This window comes from Cuculus canorus, chromosome 17, assembly GCF_017976375.1.
Source record: "Cuculus canorus isolate bCucCan1 chromosome 17, bCucCan1.pri, whole genome shotgun sequence".
Classification (NCBI taxonomy): domain Eukaryota; kingdom Metazoa; phylum Chordata; class Aves; order Cuculiformes; family Cuculidae; genus Cuculus; species Cuculus canorus.
The window spans coordinates 6,819,109-6,838,877 of NC_071417.1; the positions used below are offsets into that span (position 1 = coordinate 6,819,109).

General features: G+C 50.2%; 1 protein-coding gene across 2 annotated transcripts in view; it reads left to right on the top strand.

The window, feature by feature from the left end:
• BCR (BCR activator of RhoGEF and GTPase) overlaps positions 1-19,769 on the top strand; it is a 92,458-nt gene that overhangs the window by 56,383 nt on the left and 16,306 nt on the right. For both annotated transcript variants that reach the window (XM_009571323.2, XM_054082143.1), the window contains exons 7-16: positions 354-406; positions 3,148-3,288; positions 11,901-12,022; positions 12,759-12,927; positions 13,271-13,390; positions 14,230-14,305; positions 14,901-15,005; positions 15,843-15,917; positions 16,990-17,087; positions 17,758-17,889. In XM_009571323.2, the coding sequence (XP_009569618.1) occupies positions 354-406; positions 3,148-3,288; positions 11,901-12,022; positions 12,759-12,927; positions 13,271-13,390; positions 14,230-14,305; positions 14,901-15,005; positions 15,843-15,917; positions 16,990-17,087; positions 17,758-17,889 (1,091 nt within the window). The remainder of the gene's footprint in view (positions 1-353; positions 407-3,147; positions 3,289-11,900; positions 12,023-12,758; positions 12,928-13,270; positions 13,391-14,229; positions 14,306-14,900; positions 15,006-15,842; positions 15,918-16,989; positions 17,088-17,757; positions 17,890-19,769) is intronic.

The following is a 19,769-nucleotide window of genomic DNA, read 5'->3' on the forward strand; positions in this document are numbered from 1 at the left end:
CTTTAGGTGTGCAAGGCCCAATCCTGACCTGTGGGACCAGGCAGGATGCAGGGAGTTCCTGAAACACACTGGGCTGTACGCAGTTGTTCTTCTGCCTTGTGTGTGCCTCGTCCTGGGCTGGCAGGGCGTGCTCACAAGCGGGCCCCTGTTTGCTGGGGAGAACATTTCTTTCCTCTGGGTGCTCAGGTGTGTTTTATGGGCTCTACAACATGTTAACCTTAGAGAAGGGGATTTTCCGGTGGCTCTCGGGTTAATAAACCTGTGCCTGTACATGCAAATGCATTGAATAAGTTGCTTTGTGGGGGCTGTATTTAGGCACCTCTTCCTTATGTTCCTGCTGCTTTATTTCACAGCTTTACTATACAAGCCAGTGGATCGAGTGACTCGCAGCACACTTGTCCTGCATGTAAGTATCTGAAGCGCAGTTTTTAAACTTTAGGCCCCTTTCCTGTTTCCTTTGCCTTTCCAACTGCAAATATAAACCTGTCACACTGCGTAAGAGCCTCTTTCCTTTTGTCTTGAGGGGAGGGAGCCCATAGGTAGGACCTGCTGCCTCTTCAGTGGTGTCACCAAGAAGTGCCAAGCATTGTCCTCTTCTTGTAGAGATAAAGACTCTAATCATAGAATCACAGAATCACCAGGTTGGAAGGGACCCACTGGGTCATCGAGTCGAACCATTCCTAACACTCCCTAAACCATACCCCTCAGCACCTCATTCACCCGTCCCTTAAACACCTCCAGGGATGGTGACTCCACCCCCTCCCTGGGCAGCTGTTCCAGTGCCCAATGATCTTTTCCGTGAAATATTTTTTCCTGATGTCCAGCTTGAACCTCCCCTGGCGGAACTTGAGGCCATTCCCTCTTGTCCTGTCCCCTGTCACTTGGGAGAAGAGGCCTGCTCCCTCCTCTCCACAACCTCCTTTGGGGTAGTTGTAGAGAGCGGTAAGGTCTCCCCTCAGCCTCCTCTTCTCCAGTCTAAACAACTTCTCCAGTTGACTGGGCCTGATCACCCGGTTTTCTTGCATGTGCTTCATAATAGCACTCAAGATCACCTATTCCATGACTTTCTCCGGCACTGAGGGCAGACTGACAGGCCTGTAGTTCCCCGGATCCTCCCTGCAACCCTTCTTGTAGATGGGCACAACACCAGCCAGCCTCCAGTGCAGTGGAACTCCCCCAGTCAGCCAGGACCGCTGGAAGATGATGGAACGGGGTTTGGAAAGGACATCTGCCAGTTCCTTTAATACTCTTGGGTGGATCCCATCCGGTCCCATAGACTTGTGGGTTTCTAGCTGGGCAAGCAAGTCTCTAACGCCTCCTCTTGGATCATGGGAGCCTCATTCTGCTCCTCTAACTCCTGGGTTTGTACACAGGGAGAACAACTTTCCTTACTATTAAAGACTGAGGCAAAGAAGGCATTGAGTATCTCAGCCTTGTCCTCATCCCCTATCACTGTTGTTCCTTCTGCATCCAATAGGGACTGAATATTCTCCCTTGTCCTCCTTTTCTTGTTAATGTATTTGTAGAAAGAGTTTTTATTATCTTTCACAGACTTAGCCAGTTTGATTTCTAGTTGGGCCTTAGCCCTCCTGATTTTTTCCCTGCACCATCTCACTTCCTCTCTGTAGTCCACCCAAGACTCCTATCCCTTCTTCCAAAGCTCATAGACATTCCTCTTCTTTTTGATGCCTCTCAAGATCTCCCTACTCAACCAAGCTGTTTTTTTCCCCCACTGACTCCTTTTCCGGAACATGGGGATGGCTTGCTCCTCAGCTGCTAGGATTTCATTTTTGAAGAGTGGCCAGCCCTCGTGGGCTCCCTTGCCCTTAAGGACTGTCTCCAGCTTTGCCAACCAGCCTTCTGAACAGTCCAAAGTCTGCCCTCTGGAAGTTTAATGTGACTGTTTTGCTAATCCCCTTCTTCAACACACCCAGAACCGAAAACCCTGTCATCTCATGATCACTTTGTCCCAGGCGTCCTCCAATCGTCGCATTCCCCACAAAGCCTTCTCTGTTCACAAACAGCAGGTCCAGGAGGGCACCCTCCCTGGTCGCCTCACTCACCAGTTGTGTGAGGAAGTTGTCTCACACACACTCCAGGAACCTCCTAGACTGCTTCCTTTCTGCTGTATTATACTTCCAGCAGATATCAGGAAGATGGAAGTCTTCCACGAGGACAAGAGGTAGCGATCTAGAGACCATCCCCAGCTGTTTATAGAAGAGAGCTGCTTCTTCTTGGCTGGGTGGTCTGTAGCAGACTCCCATCACAATACCTGCCATCTTGTGGGCTCTTCTGATTTTAACCCACCGGCACTCAGTCATTTCCTTACCGTAACTGGGCTCAAGGGTATCAAAGCACTCTCTAACATAGAGGGCTACCCCACTGCCTCTCCTACCCTTCCTGTCCTGCCCGAAGAGTTTATATCCCCCCCCATGGCTGCACTCCAGTTATACGAGTCGTCCCACCATGTTTCCGTGGTGGCAGCGACATCGTAGTCACCTTGCTCTACAACAGCTTCCAACTCCTCCTTCTTATTGCTCATGCTGCGTGCATTGGTGTAAATGCACTTCAGCTGGGCTGGCGAACCTTCAGCCCTCATAAAGGCAATAGAGTTCATTCCCAATTGACCAGTCCTTGGAATAACTAACTCCACAGTGCCAGTTTCATCCTTACTGTCCCCATGTATAATCCCCCCCACTTGCTCTGAGGTGTTGTACTGGCGGTCCTCTCCAGCACATCATCTCTCAGTCACTGGAGTCCCACTTCCAGGCTCACTCCGACTAGCCGGGTCTCGTCCCCCTCCCCCTTCACATCTAGTTTTAAAGCTCCATTTAAGAGCCGAGCTAGATTTTTAGTGAGGGCTTTAGTCCCCCTAGGAGACAAGCGTGTCCCATCCCTAGTAAGAAAGCCTGGGGGTGCGTGGGTCACCCCATGATCAAAGAACCCAAAGCCTTTCTACTCACGCCAGGCTCGGAGCCAGGCATTAATCAACTGTTTCTCTTTGACCTCCTGCTCCTTATTCCTTAGCATAGGAATGGAATGGAATCTGCAAGAAGAGGCTGGAGCATCTTGTCCTGCAGCTCCATTTAGGGCCCCTCAGAGCCTTCAGCTTTACAGTGCTGCTCATGATTCTGTTCTTTCTGTCAGGATCTGCTGAAGCACACTCCAGTGAGCCACCCTGATCATCCCCTCCTGCAGGATGCTCTGCGGATTTCGCAGAACTTCCTCTCCAGCATCAATGAGGAGATCACTCCTCGCCGGCAGTCCATGACTGTGAAGAAGGGGGAGGTGAGTCTTCCTGCTTTCTTTAGGTTCTCAGTTTCTGAATCCTGATTGTGCCTTTTCCATAGAGCAACTAGGAAGTTACAGTATCAATTGGTTTGTTGCTAAGATACCGTTTGTGCAATGTCCTTGTTCTCTAAGGGATGTCATACAGCTCCTCACTGTTCTCTGTTCAGAAAACAGTTTGGAAACCCGGAGGAAAAGTATGATTGGAGTTTTGTCCTTAGTGTTATTATAATCATTTGTCATACATAATTTCTATGATGCATGTTGCTGTGTACTAAGTGGATTTGTGTTTTGTCTACAAACTGAAACCCAACAGGAAGCCTGGGAGGATAAAATGATGAGGAAACGTGGGAAATGATAAAAGATTAGGAAGATCTGTTTTCCCGAATCTTCATTCTCAGCATAAACCAAACTTTTTGCATCATCATTTCTAAAGAAGGATGTTGTAAATGGCACTGGGAAGCAGAACAAATGGAGTAGGTTGGAAAATCTAAGGGAGGTGATCGACTCCTAAGGGTGTGATATAAGTTTTCTTAGCTCTGCCAGGAGCTGGACTACACCCGGGAGGTTCTGAGATGTGCAGTTCCACTACCTGCATGCGATGTTGTGCAAGGAGGATATGGAGCTGCACAATGATAAAGCCCTGCAGGCCATGGTGGGCTTGGTTCATCTGCCTCGTAATTTCATTAGAAAGCAATTCTGTCCTGCCTGATGAGGACAGGCCAGGACCAACAGAAGTATTAAGAGAGAGAAGGCTGTAGGAAATTGGACAAAAGAGAGGTGCAGCTTGGGTAGTGTATGTGTAGGGGGAGCTGTGGCAGTGTGCCAGGGGCGCTGGCTGATCCAAAGTGACCCAAATCACCCTGCACAAAACTGTCTCTTACCAAGCCCAGAAGGTTGTTAAGATACCACGAACCTTCACGATGTATTCCCAAACCCTGTCAGCTAAACATGCTTGCTTTTAGTTGTTAAACTCATTTTCAGCTGACAAGGATTTGCTGGAAGCCGCAGCACGGGGAATTTGGTGCACTTTGTCCTGCAAGTCTTGCTTATTGTCTCGTTTTGTCAACTGAGTAATTCTGCAGTGGAGAAAAGGAGAGGAGGGGCTGAGCAATTGGACGCTGAGGGAGAAGCTCAGGCATCAGTCACCACGGCCTCAGCGAGAGTGGATGGCCTTATTAAAGCAGATGCTGACAGAGTCATAGCAGAAATCATGGGCTAGGATGCCTCTTCGCAGGGGAGGGAGCAATTTGTGTTCTCTGATTGTCTGAGGAATGCAGGCTTTGAAAAGGATCGTGCAGAATCCTAACGAGGTGCCAGAGCCCCAGCAGAGGCGCAGGCTCAGGAGGATGATCTGATCGACACTTCTTGGAGTGGTGTATTTGTCAGATCCCAGAAAGCAGGCAGGGGAGGCTTGACAGGATTGGGCTCAGCAGGCCTGTCCATGCTGTCACTGATCCTGACTCCATGTATGATGTGGGAAGGGACAGAAGGCAGTATTACCCAAGGAGAGGCTGTGGTGTGCTGGAGGGGACCGTGAACCCTTTGTGCTCTCCCTCCATGCACAGAGCTTGCCCTGAGCCCAGGCAAGAAAAGGTCTTGCTTCTGATGCTTCCCAGCGTTTGCCTTCCACTCTGGGAATCTAATGGTGGATAGTTTCTTCAGTCATTTGGCAACATCAGCTCACTTTTTGCAGGGTGGCAATGCCCCGTTTGACATCACTCGCTGCCCAGTGAGTAGGTGTGTTCCCTCTCTGCACCAGTCTGCTCCCAGCTACTCCGTGTGTTTTAGAGATGGCTGCTTCTTCCAGTGAGCTCCTCAGCTTGGGGTCATAGCTGTGTTTATGCCTGTAAATCTTTCCTTTTCTGCTTATCCTTTCCTCCCCCATCGCCTTGCCTGTGCTTCCCCCAGGGTGACAGGACAGTGTGCGGTTTGCATCCGCTAATTGACTGCCCTCAATGCATAATGCATTTTTTTATTTTAATGAATCACTGGCTTGCTTTGATGGCTTTTTTCATTATTTGTCTTCCTTCCCACTGAAATATCCTTGGTGGAAAGGAAGGAGGGAAGACAGCCCTTTCCCCTCATGCATTGCTTAGGTGCTGATCTCAGTTATCTTTTTTCCCCAGTCTTTGTCTTTTATGTGGAATATTTTTCCCCTTTGAGTATGTCTAGGGGAAGAGTCAAATCTCCTTTGCCAGCCTCTTTCTCCAGCTCTTTTTTCATGATTGCTTTGAACTGGGGGAAGCAGCAGTTGTTAATCTCCCTCGTGACAGGCTGCTGAGGAGGGGACTGCAGGTCAGGAGAGAGTATGGGCTCATCAGCGCAGTCTTCCTCCTTTTGCAAAAGGCAATTCCCTGCTTTGGGAGCCTTGCCTCTGTCTGGCTGGTGTGATGTCGAGTGTCTGTCCTGCACGCAGCCCTCTGCTTCTGCTCAGCTCAGCAGGCTTTTTTCTAATTCTTGTCTCATCCCTATAAACTGGCAGTTTTCAGTGATGCATGAGCCTGGTTTAATTGCCTGGGCTGAATGACTATTCCAGGTAGCGCAAGAGATGGGAACAAAGGGAATTATGCCATTCACCAGGGGCATGGAAAGGCTACAGCAGGGAAGGCAGTACTGATAGGTGAAGCCTCCGAACACGTGATCCTTGCTGCCTGCTGGGCTGACTGTAGCTGGTCTCCTCATCTTTGGAGTTTGCTGTGGAGCCAGGAGAGCACCAGCCCCAGCCTGGCAACACAGGAAAGCCAGGAGGGCTTATCTGGGCTTTGGGTTCTGTTTGTGTTCAGTCTGATCTGCTGCATTCTCTTGCTCCCTCGGTTTCTCCCCATCTTTCTACTTTTGTGGTGTTACTTTTTTAGGGTTTTTGCTGGCTTATCTTCAGGTATCCATGTCACCAAACCCTCTAAAGAAGCAAACCAACACATGGAGGGAAAGAGGGGCTGAGTAGCACTGTGCCTTCTGACTCAGAATGTGAGTGCTGGAGAATCTTCCACCCCTTAGGACCATGGAGCAGGCATCTTATTTGCTCGCTGTTGATCCTTCTTCACCACTCTTTTCTTGGTTTAAATAGGGAACCTGGTTAATGTTATGCTGGGGATGGTCCTTTGAGGAGGCAGGAAAACTAATGCTTTAAGGTGAAGGATGTGCCGCTATTATGTGCCAGAGGGAAGGGAGTAATAACCTTTCTAGACTTATTAACAGAGAAGCTACGAGGACTGCGTGGTTTTTCTTATCTAAGCCAGCATGCAAATGACTGTAGAGCTTGGGTCATCTTTCCTTGCCAGAAACTGCAGTCCAAGGACTGGGTATTATTGCCTTGGGCTGCCGTTTAACTCAGTAGAGACCAAGTGAGTTGTGCTATGGAGGGGAAGGGACAAAGGACGTTTGTGAAGGAGCAGAATTGCAAAATAAACCTTCAGAAAAGCTGGCAGCTAGGCTTAGACACAGGCAGCCACACACAGCTGGAGGCATGGCGCCTACTGCTTCTTGAGGCTTTGGGCACATGTTGGCAACAAAGCAGTCACAAATGGTCTTTGATGCTTCACACTCTGTCTTGCAGCTGAAGTCAGAGATCTACTGATGGCAGAAGCTTTGGAAAGCAAAAAGAAGTGCCATTAAAACCCTCAAAGAGCAGCCAGTTTAGCTCCCTAGGCAGAGCATCCTTTTATTCTGCAATGCTGGTCTTGCAACACACGCACACACATATGAGGAATCATTTTCTTCCTACGCTCTACAGAAAGCCAAACCACCTCTTCCTCACTGACATATGCCAATACCCGTCTCCTGCTTTTACCCTCCTCCTCCTGTATCACACATGTTCCACTCCTTCCCGGGGCTCTCACCCACACGCGCCGCAGGCCTCTGTGTCACCGCATTGCAGGAGCTCTTTCCTCGGCACACAAGTGAGGAGACAGCCTTTCGTACAGCTGTGGATGAGCAGATTTTTAAATCGCCCTTTTTGTCATGTGTCTCAGACCAGCTGGTCTTCTGCCAAACTTCCTGGAGTGAAACAGTATGTGACAGCAGCAGGATTTGTCATAGGCAAACGGCACAAAATCATGGTAGGATGCATAGTGAGCGTTCAGGTAGTCATGAGTTTGGCAGCAGAGGAGGGGGAGATGCTGACTGACAGAGGTGAGAGGAGGAGGAGAGCAAAAGGCAATCCAAAGAGGATATCCAAGCACTGAAGGATGTGTCTTTTGTCCAGAGCTCTGAGGTGGGTGGGAGAAGCAACTGGTGAAGGAAAGCAGGGTCTAGGAAGAGGACTTGAGACTTACGCTGCACCAGTTCAGGAGCTTTGCAAGAACCACTGAAGGTAGTAGTCAGCCTAGGCCCTGTTTGAGAGATTCAAGATGATCCTAATTCACTCCATCATGATACACAGTAGTAAGTTTTCCCCCAAGCCCCCTGGACACTTTTCTGTAGCGGAGCCAAACTCCTGTGCTGGACACCTGACAGTCCTGGAGTGTCAGCAGAAGGGAAGGGGGCACTCTGCCACTGAGCCACCACTCTGATCCTAAGCTTGCCTTTTCTTGGATGTTTATTTAATGTTTCTGTAGTCAGGATGTTGTTCCAGGGTATTTTAGGAAACTTTTGGTAACCTTAGCAAACAGAGTAACTTTGGAAAGGAGGTAGAGAGATTGTTTCCCACACATAGGCTGCTGTCTCTCCATACAGCTGGATCACCAGCCAAAAGATGTCGTGTGTCAGGAGAGCCAGTGTAACGGCAAGCCACCAGAAGAATAGCAGTTGGTGGCCCTGAGTGGGAGGAGTTGGCCAAAGTGGGCTTTGGCTCCCAAGCTGCCAGAGAAGGCCTGTGGAGCTGAGGTGGCGCAGGCATCTGACTGGCTCGAGTCATATCTGAGGGGGCTGCCGGCTCCCCTGGGGTGGGGTAGGATGGGCTGACTCATGTCAGGAGGTCTGGGAAGGTGCCCTGCACTCCCTGGCTGTGGGGTTTGGCAGGGATCTGGTAAGTCGGTTGGGAAATCCTTTTATTGTTTCCCTGTGACCTACTGAGCCCTCCCGGCAAGATGAATCATTTGCAGCAAAGGATATGACCCTTTGCTGGAAGCACTTCTCTGCTCCACTGCTCCTGAGCAGCTTGGGGCTGGCGCTTGCTGGTTGTGCCCAGCCCAAACAACAGCCCTGCCATCCCGGAGGAGCTGGTGGTAAATCTAGTATCGAGCTCCACACTCCTGTGAGGAGAGATTTCCTGACTTGATCCACAAGTGTTTTCTCCTGTCCTCCCTTCCCCAGACACTCCCTTTCTCTTGCGGCCATTCACCCCTGCTGCTTGCTGAAGGGAGAGCTTCCCAAGCAGCTCACGAGTGGGAAGATGCAGAGAATGAAAGGCCTGGGAAGCTCAGTGTTCCTATGAGCTGACTGAGCTACATCTCTTTCACCACTTTACTTCTGTTCCATTCAAGTTTAGGAAATCCAGCCTTGTCCTCTTCCCACCCAGCTCTCTTTCTGGGAGATCATGCTGCCAAAGCCTTTTTACTGCCTCTTGGTGGCACCGCGTCTCTTGTCAGTCGGGTATTTTGTACCCAGGAGTGCCAGCCAAAATAAATGTGATGCAGATTAGTGGCACCTCAGTCCCAGATGAGAGGTGCGAAGGCTGTTGAATCATGTCCTTATTTTGGCATCGTGTGGCTGAGCTTTCTGCTTGGGCTTTGGGGAGATGTGGGGCAGAGCGTGGCTGCTCAGAGGAGTCTGCTTGGACAGTGATGGCCAAGGACTGTGCAGTGGCAGCTGAGGTGCACCTTCGGATGTCAGGAGGAGGGATAGCCTGGTTTGACCAGTCAGCTACATGGGATGTCTGTAGCCCAGCTGCTGGGAATGCTGCTGGGCTTTTCTCTCCTTTCTTTGTGGAGGCCTGATACAAACATTTCCAGTGACTGGGCTTCCCCTTCCCTTGAAGGCAGACTTGTCCTCCAAGTGCTCTGGTGTGGGTGGTGGTACTGGAATACTGCCCTAACCAGGGACTGATCTAGGGCTGAGCAGAATTCTTCACAGTCCACCAGCAGTGCTTGTGTGCCTGTGCCTGCATTACCTGTGAAGAAACACTGCTGGCCACGTTGCTGGCCTGTCTCTCCCACCAGAGATGTATTCCCAGGATGGGGTGCTGAACCTGTGCTCAGGACCAGTCTGGGGTGTGTTTCTGCTGGGACCTGCAGCAGGGGCAGGGCTGGGGTCTCAGCTGGTCTCCGACACTGCAGGCGCTTGGCAGAGGAGGACAAAGCCACGTCCCTGCCAGGCAGGGAGGGGACAGCAGCACATCCTGCTGTGGAGCAGAGATGAGCGAGTTGTGAGAACATCTTCACACCTACTAACAATGAGCATAAGCTGAGCTGGCAACAAGCAGCTATTCTTATTGCCCCTGAGGAGCTGAGCTGATTTGCAGTGTAATTAATATGCATTGGATCTAGAAACCTGAGATCAGGGGTTTGGCTTGCTCAGTAAGTATCTTCCTGTGCTTCGTTATTGCTCCCAAACGAAATTCTCTGCAGGTGTGAGTGTGCTACTGACAGCACACCTCCTCCTCTCTTTCTTCCCGTGTAAGTCTCTGGGTCCCTGCCCGGGGCTGTTTCCAGGCAGGAGGGGAAGGAAGGCACAAGTGCGCATCGGCAGCAGAGACATTCATGCAGGCGGGCGCTCTCTCCAAAACCACTGAGGAGAAGCCAGGAGGATCACGCCCACCTCAAAATAAACATTAACATATGTACAGTCCTTTCTGAGCCTGAATCACTGCTGGATACCAGATCTCCATGGGCTCCTGCCCAGAGCTGGTGCAACAGTCTGCAAGGGAGCAGCCTCGCTTCCTGGTTCCGTGGGAAGGTGCAGCTCCTGCTGCTGCTCACAGATTTCCGGGATCTCTGTGTAATGGGAGGCAGCGCCAAGGCGAGGTGGTGCCGTGTGTGCCCTGACAGCCAGCTGCGATGCCTGTGCTGCTGCAGGCAGGAAAGCACAGACTCTTGGTCCATGTCAGGAAGTGTAGGGTGCTGCAGGACAGAGTGTGGAAATTATGCCCACAGGGGCATTTCTCTGCCTGGCATTCCTTGCCATGATGCCTGCTGGATTCCGGACTGATGTGGTTTGTTTTCATTATGGAGAGCCAAGATGGAAGAGTGGTAGGCGGGAGGAGAGGCAGTGTGGGGATTTGCGATCCCACACCCTCTGCACTGAAACTGTGAAGTCTCACAGCGAATAAAACCCCTGGGCATAAACTGAGAAACTGAGGCACCAGTTCTGGTTTGGGTGTGCTGACCAGCTTGGGTTAGCAGTGTTCCCGATGTGTGCTGCTGCCTCTGCCAGGAGATGGCTTTCAGATCTGTGTTCCCAGCACGAGGATCGCAAAGGTGCTGCTGGCCAGGAGGGGACTGACGGTCCCAAGCGTGACCTGGAGAGGGCTGGCAGTGCCACAGCAGGGGAGGTGTTGGCTGGCACTGGGCAGGGTTAGCACATCTCTCCTGTCCCTACAGTGCTGCCCAGGTGCATGTGGTACGTGTAACAGGTCACCACTCGGTGTCAGGTGCTTAGCGGGAACAGCAAGCATGTAGTACAGATCTGGAAGAGGTACCTTAGCATCCCTCTGGTGATGATGGCTCCTGCCTGCGCTGGCTGGGAAGCAAGGCAACACTGACCTTTACAAGTACTGGTGAGATTAAGATTTGCCTGGTTGAATACCCCTGACTTATGCTTGAAACTCCGTGGGGTTACCTATTCCAGATGTGCCCTCAGTGTCCTCTTGTTCCTAACGTCAGAGCAGGAGGCCTGAGCGCAGAGCAGGACTTGGACCTCTGGGCTGGGTCACCAGTGACAGCACGCAGTCTCCGGCTGGCTGGTCATAAGGGAGCTGGGAAAGCAATGGTTCTGCCTGCCAACATGTGCCTCTTAGTGAGGAGGTGGCAAAGCTCTCTGGAGCTACAAACGGGAATAAAGACATCAGGGTTGTGCAGCTTCTTTGCATCTTCTGCGTTTGGGAAATGTTTATGTGATATATGAGAGATCTAAATAGACGTGGTGTGGGGGCATGTCCAGGTGGTCCTGTTCAAACATAGGCTGGTTCAGGACTGCTGAGGCGTTTGCTGGGTACGCATTTTGTTCAGGAATTGTCCCTTAGCAGCACTTGTGATAAAGCAGCAGCAAACTCAGCTGTGAATGCTGACACCTCCCAGCTGACACGAGAGCAGAGGTGGGGGGGCTCTTCCTCCCTATGGGGTGCAGTGGCCAGTGAGTGACTGGGAGAGGAGTGGTGTTTGCTGCTCTCTACTGGGCTGGAGGGGATGCTGGGCTGGCAGGGCTCTGCGCCGTGACTCATGATGAGTCACACTGGGGCTCTGGAACAGGTGATGGAGAGAAGGCTGAAGAACCAGAATCCAGAACCAGAGAAGAAAGGAGACCCGTAGCCATTTCTGCCCTGGAGAGAGGGTGGCAGCAGGGAGCAGGGCTGACTGCAGGGAACATTTAAGAGCTTGTTTTCTTTTTCCTGGATTAGGCCAGTTTACTGAGTTAGCTCTGGCAGGAGCTGTGCCCAAGGCGTGTGTTGCCCCAGTGCCAGATTTGGGGCACATACTGCACTAACTAAACCCTTTGTTCTGGTTCTCCGCCAGCACCGTCAGCTGCTGAAGGACAGTTTCATGGTGGAGCTGGTTGAGGGGGCTCGCAAACTGCGTCATGTCTTTCTTTTCACTGATCTGTTCCTGTGTGCCAAGCTCAAGAAGCAGATTGGAGGGTAAGGTTTTCCTTTGGACTAAGTGCTTTGCAACTCAGCTTCAGCAGAACCCTGGGTTTAGCTGGCAATTTTGGTTGAATATAAATACCCCAGGCCTGGGAAACCATAATCCACCAGATTTAGTTAGACAAGGAATGATCAGCGAGGTAATACTGTGTATTAGATGAGATCTTGGCCAAGTCCTGATCCCTCAGGAAAGGTTAATTCTTCCTGTCCCTGCCCCGAGCCATCCTAGGAAAATAGGATGTGCTGTAACTGCTGGTGTTCTGGACAAATGCCATTCATTTTCCTACTTCCCCTTTCTTTTAGTAGGTGACATTCTTCACTTTATTTTGTTACTGAGGTTATTAATTTTGGCCTTGCAGCTACAGCCAGGTAACAGCTTTGCGGAAGAGTGGAAGAGGAACAATAAACAGACTGTGCGTCATTTCTGCAGTGCAGCTACACCATTCAGTTGACATTTGTCACAAATGAGGGGGGAGGTACCTTCACCAACATACCAAGCTCAAGTGGGCTTCTCCTCATTTGGTGGATGCTTTGCTTGGGAAGAGCCCTCTCATCCTCTTGCCCTTCTCAAGCAAAGAGCCCCTTTTGAAGCACATGCTTGTGAAATCACAGCGAAGTTGTGCTCATTTCTGTACCTTACGCACTGTAGCGGGGAAGGACTTATGGGAAGGGGGAGTGGGGGCTGCCAAACACTGGTAATGGTGGAAGTTTTGGACCTTGTGTCTTTCAGAAAAAGCCAGCAATATGACTGCAAGTGGTATATCCCCCTCACTGATCTGAGTTTCCAAATGGTGGATGAATCTGAGGCAGTTCCCAATATCCCACTAGTACCTGATGAGGAACTGGATGCCATGAAGATCAAGATATCCCAGATCAAGAATGACATTCAGCGTGAAAAGGTAAAAGGGTCCCTATAGTTGGGGATGGTTGTGGAGGTGCTGGCAGTGCTGTGGCTGCCCAGTGGCACGATGCTGCTGCAGCCTCTGGAACACAAAGCAAAGGCCTCTGCACCTTCATCTGGGGCAGAGAGCCAAGTCTGAGCATAGAGATACTCCCAGGAACACCTTCCTGAGCTGCTGGGAACCCTATGGGTTTTGTCGACAGTGTTTCTCCTGCCTGGGGCCATTTGGCTGCTCACAGAGGAAAGGGACTGTGGCTCTTAGGATGTCTGTCAGTGCAAATGGGAGCAGGCATTGGAGAATGATGTGTGTCCTCTGTCTCCTTTTCTCCCTGGCTCTTCAGAGGGCCAATAAAGGCAGCAAGGTCATTGAGAGGTTGAAAAAGAAGCTCTCAGAGCAGGAATCCCTCCTACTGCTGATGTCTCCCAACATGGCCTTCCGGGTACACAATCGTAATGGCAAGGTGAGTGGCTCTCCTGGTCTCCCTCGGTGTATGAGACAGATTGAGGGGAGGGTATGTGTGTATTGTACACCGCGCCGGGAGGTCTGCGGGCCCTCTGCTGTCTGTCCTGCAAGTGCTTTCCCAGAGCAGACACCTGACCCTTGCTAACATCTTGTAGGCTGTGACTCATGTCTATGCAGAACTGGCATGTAAAAAATGACATTGGAAATGAATGCCCTGCCTTGGCACCTGTCCTGGCCCCGCAGCAGGGACGGCTCTTTCCTAAGATAAAGCTCTTAGCAGCTGCCTTCTGGAATCCCCTTCAGGTTCCAGGCGCGCTGAGTGGTCGTGATCAGTGTCCTCTGGCACGCTGAGCACCCCATAGTGCTAGAAGATCCCTTGCTCTAGCAGCCCTGTCACCCCTCACTGTGGCAGTCCATGCCTGTGGCAAAGGATTCTCACAGGATCCTGTTTGTGCTCAGTGAAAATCCACAAGCTGGTCACTGCTTCCTCAGCTCGCATCAGCGTCTGTGCCTGGAGGCTTCTGGGTTTCCCAGTGCTGCTGCTGTGAAGAACAGCACAGAGCTGCCAGGGACGCAGCTGCTCTTTGCACAGTGGAGCTCTGCAAGAGCTCTGACTGCAGGAGCCCGTGTTGGTACTGCTGGCACATTGCTGGGAAGGGATGTGGCCGGAGTCCTGCCTGTAGCTGGCAAAGCTGCGGCGCAGGGCAGCTGGCAGCAGCACTGGAAGGACAGTACATCCAACCGCTGCTGCTGGAGTGGGGTGGGGTGCAGGCAGGCCTGCTCTCAGTAATCGGTCAGACTAATGCATACCTTGCTTTCTTCTGTTTTCTTGCGTAGAGCTACACATTCCTCATTTCATCAGACTATGAAAGGGCAGAATGGAGGGAGAACATCCGGGAGCAGCAGAAGAAATGTGAGTGTCCCGCAGCTGGGCGTAATAAGATACCGTGGTCTTATTAGAGAGTGGGAACCCAGAGGATGAGGTGTGGTGTAGGGTTGCCCGCAAAAAAAAAAAGAGCTGGGCATTGAAATCCACCTCACAACGTGGATGTCTTCTGTCTCTGTGCATCTGAGCCTGTCTGAGGGACTTGTACTTGCAGCAACACATAGGGAATGCGTGAGGAGAGCATTTAGTGTGTGGAGACATTCTCCCAGTTACCGTAGAGGTCAGAGCTCCATGCAGCTCCAGGTAGAGGGAAGAGCTTTTACCTGGCTCCAGTCCAAAGAAACTTTCTGACTTTTTTTGGCATTGGTAGTTGTTGGCTTTGCAATAAAATGAGAGCTGCCACTTGTTTCCTGTGAACCATCCTGCGACTGGTTACTCCAATGGATAACTAAATGCATCCTCGGGGGAGGTGAGCTGCAGCAGCAGCACGGACCTGAGCCCCATGGTGCTGTTGCTGAGCATGGCCCAGGGAGCAACTGTCCCATGGGCACTGGAATGAGGGACTGTGCATCCAGCCTCTGCTTTAAGTTTTAATTGCTCCCTCTTGGAACCTCCTTGGCAGGCTTTAAAAGCTTCTCCCTTACATCGGTGGAGCTCCAGATGCTGACAAACTCCTGTGTGAAGCTTCAGACAGTCCACAACATTCCCCTCACTATCAATAAGGAAGGTGAGACCTTTGGTTTATGCTTTCACGTGGTACCGCTGCACTGAAAGCCTGCCTCTGGCTGCCTCTGTGCATCTCCCCTGGAGCTGACCTTACTGCTTCGTTTTGCTACAGACTTCAACCTGGTGATGAGTTACGAACTGCAAAACAAAAGCTGAGACCATATGTACCCAACTTGTGTGGTTTAGTTGAAGCGGATGATAGCGTACAAAAGGAGAGCAGCAGGAGCAATAATAATCTGTCATCCTGATGTTACTTGCTGCAACAATAAAAATACAAGCTCTGAATTACGTGGCTACATCTTAATTAGTAAAATATTCCTGGACACTCTCCAGTATAGATGTATTGACTGTAAAGTGGGCTTTCAATGCAGCCACCATGCCAGGGAGTGGAGTGCTGTTGGAGTCCTAGCCTGGGACAGCTTTGAACTGTGCCTGGCGGTCCTTGGGAGAATACTGGTTGGCCAAAACTGTGGCAGAGACCATCGTAAACTACTGTTTAATCTGCTAGTATAGACATAGCCTCTGTGTTTTACTTCTTCTGCTTTGAATTTCATCCATGTTCTCTTGCTGAGCCTAGAAAGTCATTGTAAAAGCCACCCATTGCCAGAGGGCTCTACAGGTAAAAGTGCCACTGAACGGGTAGCAGGCTCATTTTCTGCCAAGCTGGCTACGTTATGTGTTCCTGCTCCTTCATCGTTTTTAGGGATATGTGTTCCTGCTCCTTCATCGTTTTTAGGGATAGTTTTCCCACTGCACATCAACCTGTGCCATACCAATGTCATTGCTCTCTCTTTCACTCTTGGCTCCTCTAACCATATTCCTTGGGTCTTTTTCACAGATGATGAATCCTCCGGTCTGTATGGATTCCTGAATGTCATTGTCCACTCTGCCACAGGATTCAAGCAGAGTTCCAGTGAGTGGGGTTCTGTGCTGCACAGAGGGTTCAGTGCTGCAGGGGTGGCAGGGTGCCGGGGGGCGCAGTGGTTTCAGATCCCAGCAGCAGGAATGATGGTGAGGAGGAAAGGTGATTTGGGGAACCGGAACTGAAACTGGGGCGTTGGCATGCATTAAGGGGAAGGCAAAATTTAATGCTGCTGTTAACTCTCAGATCAAGATCAAGGATTGAGCATGCAGCATTATTTTTTGGGCCTAGTCTCTTGGTATTTTTTTAAGCAGTGTTTGCTAAATACTCAACAGTTTTAAATACAAGCCAGCCCATATCCTGAATCCTTCCAACTGTATTTGGCAATGAAAAAATGGGAAGCACTCTCTGATATCCAGCATTTTTGATGTGAAGAAAGTGTCAAAACCCAAGACAGTGATTTGACAGGAGGATCAGAAAAGGTGAAACAATAGAGTGAAGAGGACACCTGTGTAAATAAACATGCATCTCAGTTATCGATGAGGGTAACCCAGGGAAAGCTGCCAAGCTTACCTCGCCATGTGGCTGGGGCCTCTGCTCTTGTCTCAGGGCAATGGCTTTCTGTCAGCCTTCCTCCTGCTGAGCCGCTGACTGGCCAGTTGTGAGCTAACATCCCTTACAGCGCAACCTACAAACATGAGCAATGTCTACAGCTCACTGCTAGCTCTGCAAAACCACCAGTTACCTCTTAATTAACCACTTTGTGAAGATAATGAGCTTTTGAAGGTTGGCCCCTTGTACTGATGCTGTTCTCAGTGAACTTGGTTCCGATGTGTTGATGGGGTCCTTTCTGATTGGTGTCCACCTTCTGCTTGTTGTGAGTTGATTTGGGGAGCACTGGGTAACAGTGGACATGTGAGAGAGGTGTCTGGGCTCAGGCTGTGTGGACAGCTGGGCTTCAGAAAGGCAGTTCTGCTGGTGAAGAAGGTGAGGTTTGTGCTGGGCAGGGTTGTGGGCACTAATACGAAGATGATGCAGATGAAGACACACTGTGACAGTGATTAATGTGAGTTAGGAGATTCTAGACATCTTTAAAACATTTCTGTCCCTGTCTCCCCCTCAGATTTGTACTGCACATTGGAGGTAGATTCTTTTGGGTACTTTGTGAACAAGGCCAAAACTCGAGTTTACAGAGACACCACAGAGCCCAACTGGAATGAGGTGCGTTGGATTGTTCTTAGCGTGACTTGTTCCCTATACCAAACAGTGGTATGTCTGCACGGTGGGTAGGAAACCCACAAATGGAAGAACCTGCTGCACGCTCAGTGCTCATGCTGCGTGCGCTGCCTCTCAGAAATCACTTTATGCCAGGTTTATTTGGCTGTTAGGGCTTGCGGAAGGTTTTCTCTTGAATGAGCTACAGTTAAACAAACACTTCAGTACAAATGAGTCTGGTCCAGCATTTCATGTTTAAACAGATGCACGTTCAATGTTTTTTTTTAAAAGATGCTAGTGAAAACGTGTTGAAGGAGGTGGTTTTGTTTGTTTGTTTTGTGGGGGAAAAATTAGCTGCAGACATTTTGCCTGTTTACAGCCAAACCTGCTGGGGAGCAAAATTAAATACAAGGGAAGTGGGTGAGTTGTTTCTTTCAATGAAGCTTTGCTGAAACTCAGCTAAACCTGGCTAAGGAGTCAGCGCTCTCGGGCTCTGCTGTGGCCACCTTATATAAGTAAAATGCAATTTCAGCTTATTTCCAGAGAAGCTCCATTAATGGGGAAGTTTTGGTCAGTCCTGAAGTGCTCCCTCCTGATGAGTTTCAAGGAGACTATTAAGAGACTTGTGTCCTGCTGTGATGTATTCATTGCTCTCTCCTTTGCTGGTGCCTTGCAGGAGTTTGAGATTGAGCTGGAAGGCTCGCAGACTCTGCGGATTCTGTGCTATGAAAAGTGCTACAACAAAACCAAGCTCACCAAAGAGGATGGGGAGAGCACAGATCGCATAATGGGGAAAGGGCAGATCCAGGTAAGACGGCGCTTGACTCATTCCTGCTGCCCTTACTGCAAAACATAACAGAATTTTTGAATCCCGGAGTGCACCAGGGAGGGTTCTTCTGCTTTCTGGTTGTTTCAGTGTTGGACATGTTTCTGCAGACAGTGAGGTACTCGGAGTGCTTCACAGGTGGGAACTCAGCAGCTTCTTTCCTCCTGCCTTCAGTGGCTCTGTGCCTCCTTCAGTGCCCCTGTGGGACTGATGCTTTTTCATGAACATTTACCTTTTGACCTCTGATTTGCCTGCTGACTTCAAGCCCTCCAGAGGGTCGATAGGGACTGCACTGTCACCAAGTCCTGGGCGCTCTGGAGGATGCTCCGCTGACAAAAGAGGCAGCAATGAAAGTACCATTCCCTCTGTAAATCCTGTGGAAGAAACGCTTCCTTCTGTATGTGCTGGAGGCCAATTGATGTGATAGCAGGGCCTTGTCAGACAGGCTTGTTCCGATAACTGCTGTGCCCAGGGTACAGTGTTGGGGGGAGCAGGCTGCGGCTGAGGGAGATTTCCACTGCTGGCAGCCAACACGGGGCATTTGTCTATGTGGCGCATTTGTAATAGGGCAGGGGAGATGATGGAATGGCTGCAAATGGTGCTGCTCTGCGGGCTGCTCTGTTAACAGAGCACTACACCTCCTTGCAGGAGAAATCAGGCTGTCAGGGGAGGATGACATGGAGAACGTTTCCCCTTTTCTTCCAGTTTGTTGCACTCTGTCCACAGCTGTAGGCAGGGATCTAAGTGCCTGCTCTGAGGGCTCACTGTGGATGTTGGCCTGGCTGTTGCACAGAGCGGAGACCCTGCCCAGGTGCCGATTTCTTTCTGACACACTGAGGAATCTCACCAGTTTTGCTCCATTGGTGCTTGACTCTCCACGAATGGCTGCTCTCTCCAGCATTTGAGCGATATCACACAGGCCAAGGCCATTGTGGGATTTCAGGACTGGCTCTGACTGAGGGCAGCCTGTTGATTGGATCTCGCTCTGAAGGGCTCACTGTTTAATTGAGTTTCATTAGGCCTTTCCTTCCCTCCCTCCTCTCGGCCCTGAGGCTGCTGGCCCCTTTGCAGGGAAAGCTTTTGTCTCCCAGATGCATGGTGGTGTTTGACAGAAAATAGGTCGGTCAGAGCTGGTGCAGGGTCTGTCAGGTGAACCAGAAACCTCTGTCCCTCCTGCTAACAAAAGCTTGTTTGCCATGGAGCTGAGCAACAACAAAAGAGCAAGTTTTCAGCCCTGAAATGCCCCGGAGATATGTGTGCTTGTAGTGGAGAGCCCGGAAATCACCGACCCTCTCAATTCTGCAAATATTTTACATAGAATGATGAAAAATTCTTTTAAATGTTTAACATCCGTTTGTCACAAGTGGGGCCATTGTCGTGCCAAGTGCTTGGACGTTCTTATAAAATGTTCTATACTTTGGTTAATGAGTAAAACTACTCTTTTCCACTTGGCTGTTGATTGCATCTTGATTCTTTCAGCAAAACCTGAACAATGGGAAGTTAAAGAAAATCAACAAGAATGTTTTTGGCGAATGTGCAGAAACTGCATTCTCTGTATCAGAAAGGGCAAATGCAGTTGTCCTGCTTTCAGTGAATCCCCTCGCAATTTAGAAAGAGCCTTGGGGAATGCTCAGAGCATCCTCCTGGTCCTCAGTGATTGTGGTCCAACTACGCAACTTTTTAACAGTATCGAATAACTGCAGATAGAAGTCATGAGAGAGTCTGGTGAGGTTCTAGGGTTTTAGTAAAGGAATTATTAAAGGGTTTTATCTTGGTTTAGTTTCATTTTTTAAAGCAAACACCATTTCTTTAGTCAGAAATCATAATAATGCAACAGCAAAACCAGTTCCAGCCTGTGTCTG